General features: G+C 45.6%; 1 protein-coding gene across 1 annotated transcript; it reads right to left on the reverse strand.

The window, feature by feature from the left end:
• Positions 1–4,361: 4,361 nt before the first annotated feature.
• On the reverse strand, positions 4,362–6,112 carry LOC4349792 (cytochrome P450 94C1). Its single transcript, XM_015760152.3, has one exon. The coding sequence runs from the start codon at positions 6,057–6,059 to the stop codon at positions 4,497–4,499; it is 1,563 nt and encodes a 520-aa protein (XP_015615638.1). The 5' UTR covers positions 6,060–6,112; the 3' UTR covers positions 4,362–4,496.
• Between the last annotated feature and the right edge of the window lie 342 nt (positions 6,113–6,454).

Genomic DNA, 6,454 nt, shown 5'->3' on the forward strand with positions numbered 1-6,454 from the left:
TACTGTAGCATTTATGACTAATCATGGACTAATTAGGCTCAAAGGATTCATCTTGTGATTTTCATACAAACTGTACAATTAGTTTTTATTTTTATCTATATTTAATGCTTCATGCATGTGTCCAAAGATTCAAGCCTTACACACACAAAAACTATCACCACACCTACCATCACTATGCAAGATCGAACACCGCCAGACCTACAAACATATCATGCATGCTGAGCACAAAGCCAAATTAATGCATAACCAACAATAGCTGAATAGAGTAGCCCAGGAGTGGAACTAAGGTTGTCAGGATCAGGATACTAAGTAGTATCGTTTTGCTCAAAGTAATATCGTATCGTAGGATCGTATCGTAGTATCGGGATACTATGATATTTTTTTAAGTTTAATTAATATCTATATTAATTATATATAGCCATTCTATATAAAATAAATGTAGTAATGATATATGTCATGCAAATAGAAACATTTATCAAGAGAAACCACGCTGGTTTTGATATATTTAACTGATTTTTATATAAAATTGAGCATATTTATTTACATTATTTCCAAACCATGTTATTTAAAATAATATTTTGTAGGATCGTAGGGATCGTAGGATCGAGATATCACCTAAGATTTTGTAGGATCGTATAGTAATAAATAGTAGAATCAAGATACTATGAAAATTAAGATACTAGATGGGATCGGTATCGTTTCGGCTTGATAGGATCGTAGTATACTAAGATACTAGGATATGAATCAGGATACTGACAGAGTGGAACACAAGAGCTACAAGAATCCAAGTCCTTGTGTAGTGTTCAGTGTCAGGCTGTCAGCTTGACAAAGAATGTAATGGCCGATGCGCTTAACAAGCACACGACTAGAGATAAAATCATCGGAGCATGTGTCTACCGATCATTGGCTGATCTGTTCTTGGGCTATGTAAATTAACTTTGCTAATAAAAATACAGAAATGTAATTGGGTGATCCTGGATAAGACGCTGCAATTGACCGACCACATCACTCATGATTTAGTCATTCTATAGGGATCTACCCCTGCTAGTGTTTTAGTCAACCATCTACACGCCTATTTCTATTGCAATTTACGCCCAATTCGAGTTGCCAGTAGTTAGTTATTCTTGTAAATCGTTTGCATCTTCCTCCATTGGCATCTTGGCACATGCAAGAGGTAGATATATAGTATATATAACAACAGAAATATCCACTCATCGTTTTGCAGGCCAGGACGTCTCTGCATTATGAAAACAACAGCAGCCCTATCTCGGTTTGATGAGAAAGACGCATTGTTTGAGTGAAATTTGCAGTAATTAATCGACAATGTTTGGGAATCGCAAAACAAATCTTGAGGAGCCCTTCAAAACCACGGCTGCCTTTGTCTGAAAGGAATTGTGAACGAGCTGTTCAGTCATCTCTAGCAGAGGAGCCCTTTTCATCTTATATAAGCTGCTGGCAAAATTTAAATTTTAAAAATTAATTTTAAAGTTAGTTTTTTTCATTGTAATTTATTTTTTAGCATTTATTTTTAAACCGTTAAGATATATAAAACTTTTATCCATAACCTTTTTCTCACTGATAAGCCGTTCAGCTATAGGGGAAACAAACAATTTCTTGCTCAGGTTCAGTCTGTTCAGTAGTATCTTTTTCTTCATGTGAGTATGTGATTGGACACAAAAGGAGAGAGAAGCATGAGCAACTATCCAGTTCTTTTTATCAGGAACAGATACCAAATAAGTACTATCATATTTGGACTTGTTCTGAAACCACTAGTGAATTCCTTATCCATATTTGTGTGGATTCTTGGCAGCATTTGTGGCCCAACCAAATTTCTTGTGGATCCTTGTCGTACTAGCGATGACAAGACGCTGATCACGCATCGCACGTTGCGATTAATGAGTTGTGCATTATGGCATTATGCATCGACTAGGATCAGAATCAGGGTCAAGATAATACTGACGTGCTGTCTGCATCATGTTTCAATTATTACATCCATGATTCATTATGTCGGAATTAAGTACAGTAATGTACTTCTAGTAATGGAGATATTAGGTTTTTATGCAGGTGACAAATTGTGAGTGACGCGGTCTTTTTAAAGATAATGGAATTCGTTCTGTCCTTTTGCTTCAAAGATGCTATAACCAATTATTGCAGCGAATGCAGGACAAACAGCTGTGTATTATAAAATTACAGTTTGATTAAAAACAAGATTCCTACTTAGTACACCACAATAAACATAAACATAGACATTTCCATCTCTGGTTGTATGTAATCCCTGTCTTCTTCAAACCAAAGAAAAGCAGAATGTCTGAAATCAGCGATCGGTCTTTGTTGATCGAATTTCGCTCCCATCGCCGTCGGTGACCGACGTCCAAAACGGAAGATAACGTCAAAGAGTGACGTATTTTTTTTAGGATAAATGAAGCATTTTACTAAACTCAAATGAGTATTCCCGGTCTTTGCGTGAGCAACACAGTTGATAAAGATTAAAGAACAATTGTCAAAATATGAACAGACTGTCCCCAAATGTATTTTCAAGGTAGATGATCAATGCCAGCAAAAGTTCTCCCTAGAATTTATAGATGAACTAGTAATCGGTGAACCTGGCTATATATATTGTTTGGGGATCATGGATAGCTGAAAATGACGCTGGAAAAGAGGGGCGATGGAAATGCAGCTTTCGATGAGGATAGCATAGGATACATCAGAAACGGCATATATCATCTTTGATCCTTTGGAATTGGACACTGTCTATTTCATCACGTTCAAGGTCTTTCCTTTGCTTCTCCACCAGAATCACTAACTGAATTCTTCTTTCGTGTTGCGACTGTTCTTCAACCGGGAAAGGAGAAAAGATAAGATAAAGTTACAAAAGTGCAAGTTCTGAAGTTCACAACAGCGCAAAAATCACAGACGGCGGCATCCTTGGTGTCGTTTCCTTCTTGGAGACGTCGTCTTGAAGATTTCCTGTTTCGCTCTTGCAGCGTTTGTGGTTGTAGGTGCGTGGTGTGGTTGTTTTTTCCTTTCTGGGCTATAGTCTTCCAGGGCTATAACTTGTATTTTTCTCCTGCTTTATCAATACATGAAACTCGCACTGTCTTGTGCGGTTCGTTTAAAAAAAAACAATCGTCTGATGAGCACTGTCAAACATTGCATTTCTTCAGACTCAGAGATGGAGACAAATACAGGAAATGTAGGAATCTGTCTTTTTCACTATCTTCATCTCTTCTATCAATACCATGAGACATGAGCAAAATCATGGTACTCCAGTAAGAAGATAGGTTCCCAGTTGCTTCTGGTGTAGTACAGTTAACCAACACAGTTCTCCTCCTCCCCCCACCCACCTTAAAAAAACAATTCCACCTAAAAACCAGTGTTTCGGCGCGAAAAATCAACCCGAAAAAATGGTTAGAAAAAAACTAAACCCAATAATTTCAATCCCATTCCAACGCAGGAGCATGGCAGTAGTTGGCAATACTGGGATTCTGGGAATTGTTGTGAGTTTATGCCTGTATTCTGCAATGACTCTCCGTGCGAAAGCATGAGACTTGAGTCAATGACACTGATAATTTGGGAATGCCCAGGTCAACAGATTATGCCAATAAAAGTGATATTGGTTGAGTATACCTGAAATTGAGGCTTATTAACTGCAGTAATTGCACTGGTCTGCACATTTTCAGAAATTTTCCACATTTTGATATGCATTGAAGGCAAACCTTCATATTACTGCTGCAAATTAAATGTGGTACATTGGATACCTTCATTCTATATTTAGTTCCGACGAATATCTTCTGTAATAGTAATGCTTACAAGGAAATGTGATTTTGCAGGAAAATTAACCTAAGCTGGTCTAACCAGAAGTAAAAACAGGGAAGGGAACCTGCAAACTGACAGTATTAGTTGTAAAAAATACTTTGTTTTTAGATGAAAAGAAACAAAATTTGTATTACTTCCTCCGTTTCATATTATAAGACTTTCTAGCATTGCCCACATTCATATATGTGTTAATGAATCTTGACATATGTGTGCCTAGATTTTTTAACATCTATATGAATGTGGGCAACCCTAGAAAGTCTTATAACCTGAAACGGAGGTAGTGCTAGTCAATAACAGTATCAGTGATGTGTCATTGTACTGGAACAACAATGTGCCAAATCAGATGCAACAAAGCCTGTCCGACGGAATATCTTTCAGATATTATGGTGTTTTCATATTAGTGACAACAACATACCATCTACTCCAGTTACCCAATTTTGTATGTTTTTTCTTTTGTTTTCGATTACCCGATTTGTGATTTCAACTAACAATGTCCAATTGCAGAATGATCACCATACGAGGAAACCATGACGAACACGAATCAATATCTGAATTTTCTGTTTTGTCTCATTAGAAACCCAAATTTCCCTACTAATTAATTTCTCCTATTTTTCTATGTACAAGCCTGTAATAACTTGTTTCAGTTTGTTGTTGCAGTAGAAGTGAAGTCTCCTAGCTGTCTAAGTGTGAACGCGGCGCCTGACTCTCACTTGGAGCCCGCCACTGATCGACGCGGTGAGCCCCGGCACGAACCGTGGCGCGGCGGCGGCGCCGCCGCTCCGGCCATTCTCGCCGACGACCTCGACGTCGAACGCCCTCACGACGGCGACGCTGGCCGCCTTCATCTCGGTGACGGCGAGCTCCTTGCCGAGGCACACGCGTTGGCCGGCCTGGAACACCGGGTATTTGTACGGGTTCGCCGGGACGAACGACGCGCCGGGGCCGGTGAGCCACCGCGCCGGCCGGAACGCGGCGTAGTCGGCGCCCCAGATGTGCGGCATCCGCCCCATGGCGTAGGGGTGGTACATGACGCGCGCGTCGCCGCCGACGTAGGTGCCGTCGGGGAGCACGTCGGCGGCGGCGCAGAACTTGGAGTCGAACTGCACCGGCGGGAACAGCCGCATGTTCTCGTGCAGCACGGCGTGGGTGTAGTGGAGGCCCTTGAGGTGCTCGTAGGTGATGGCGGCGCCCGTCTCGCCGCCGTCGCCGGCCTCCGCCTCCGCGCGCATGGCGGCGGCGACTTCGGGGTTCTTGGACAGGAGCATGAACAGCGTGGTGAGCGCGGTGGACACCGTGTCCCGCCCGGCGAGGAGGAAGCTGACGACGATGTCGCGGAGGAACTTGTCGTCCGCGGCGGCGTCGTCGACGCCGGTGGAGGCCATGAACCGCGACAGGAGGTCGTGGCTGCTGCCGACGCCCAGCTTCTGGCGCTCCCGGATCATCGCCGCCGCGAGCTCGTCGACGACCTTGATGGCCTTCCTGAGCTCCCTCTCCGACCCGACGTTGAGGAACCGCTTCGCCCTCCACAGCAACGGCGACGCCGCTGCGCCACGCATGGCGGAGAGGCGCGACGCGGCGTCGAACGCGTCGGCGAGCTCGGACACGGGCATTTCCCGGTCGAGGCAGCCGGGGTCGAGGCCGAAGGAGATCTTGCAGATGTTGTCGAAGGCGAAGCGGCGGAACACGTCCTGCAGATCGAGCACGGCGCCCCGGTCGGCGGCGTCGGCGAGCACCGGCATGAGGCGGGCCTCCACCTCCTGGGCGATGATCTTGTAGGCGTAGGAGCGCACGGCGACGCTGCCGAGCTCGAGGCTGGCCATCTTCCGCTGGTGGCGCCACGCGTGGCCGTCGACGTTGAAGATGCCGTCGCCGAGGAGGTCGCCGAGGAGCGCGGCGAAGGGCCTCCCCTTGGGGAAGTTGTCGAACCGCGTCCTGAGCATGTGCTCGACGTTCGCCGGGTTCGCCGTGACGGTGCAGCCGAGGACGTGGACGTGGACGGTTCCCGTCGGCGAGCGGCGGAGCAGGTGCGCGTACCAGTCGCCGAGGTTGGTGAACTCCCTCGCCCACGACCCCGTCAGGTAGGCGCGGCACACATGGCAGCTGCACCACGGCCACCGCCTCGCCACCAGGAGCACGACGCCGAGCGCCGCCAGGCACACCGAGAACGCGAAGAAGGCGAGCCCCGCGCACCGCGCGCCCCACGGCAATTCCATCTCCATGGACACGGTGGTGGTGGCATCCATGGCGAGAGGAGGAGAAGAAGAAGAGGGAGAGAGGGAGATGTGTGAGCTTGGGTGGGGAGGAGTCAAGGAGGAGGCGATGGCTATATATAATGCGTGTGGACGAGGAAGGCGCACATGGGACACGTGCGCTAAACATTTAACAACGTTTTCCCGGCAGCCTAGCTTTGCCTCTCTATATTTCTTTTATTGTGTGTTTTGTTTTTTCTATTTTTTGCGCGTACACAGCTATGTCCCAGCGATTTTTGCATGCTGAGCTGGGTCCAAAGTGTGTGCTAAAAAATCAGAGTACAACTTATAGCTGCTAAATATTGCTTCCGAGCTGGTTTTTGGGATGAAACATGCTATTGTTGTGAGATCAATGGTTAACAGATGATACTTCAACCTCGTTAACTTTC

Source organism: Oryza sativa, chromosome 11, assembly GCF_034140825.1.
Source record: "Oryza sativa Japonica Group chromosome 11, ASM3414082v1".
NCBI lineage: Eukaryota > Viridiplantae > Streptophyta > Magnoliopsida > Poales > Poaceae > Oryza > Oryza sativa.

Coding starts and splice junctions, on each gene's coding strand:
- LOC4349792 (XM_015760152.3), bottom strand. CDS start 6,059: ATGGATGCCACCACCACCGTGTCCATGGAGATGGAATTGCCGTGGGGC.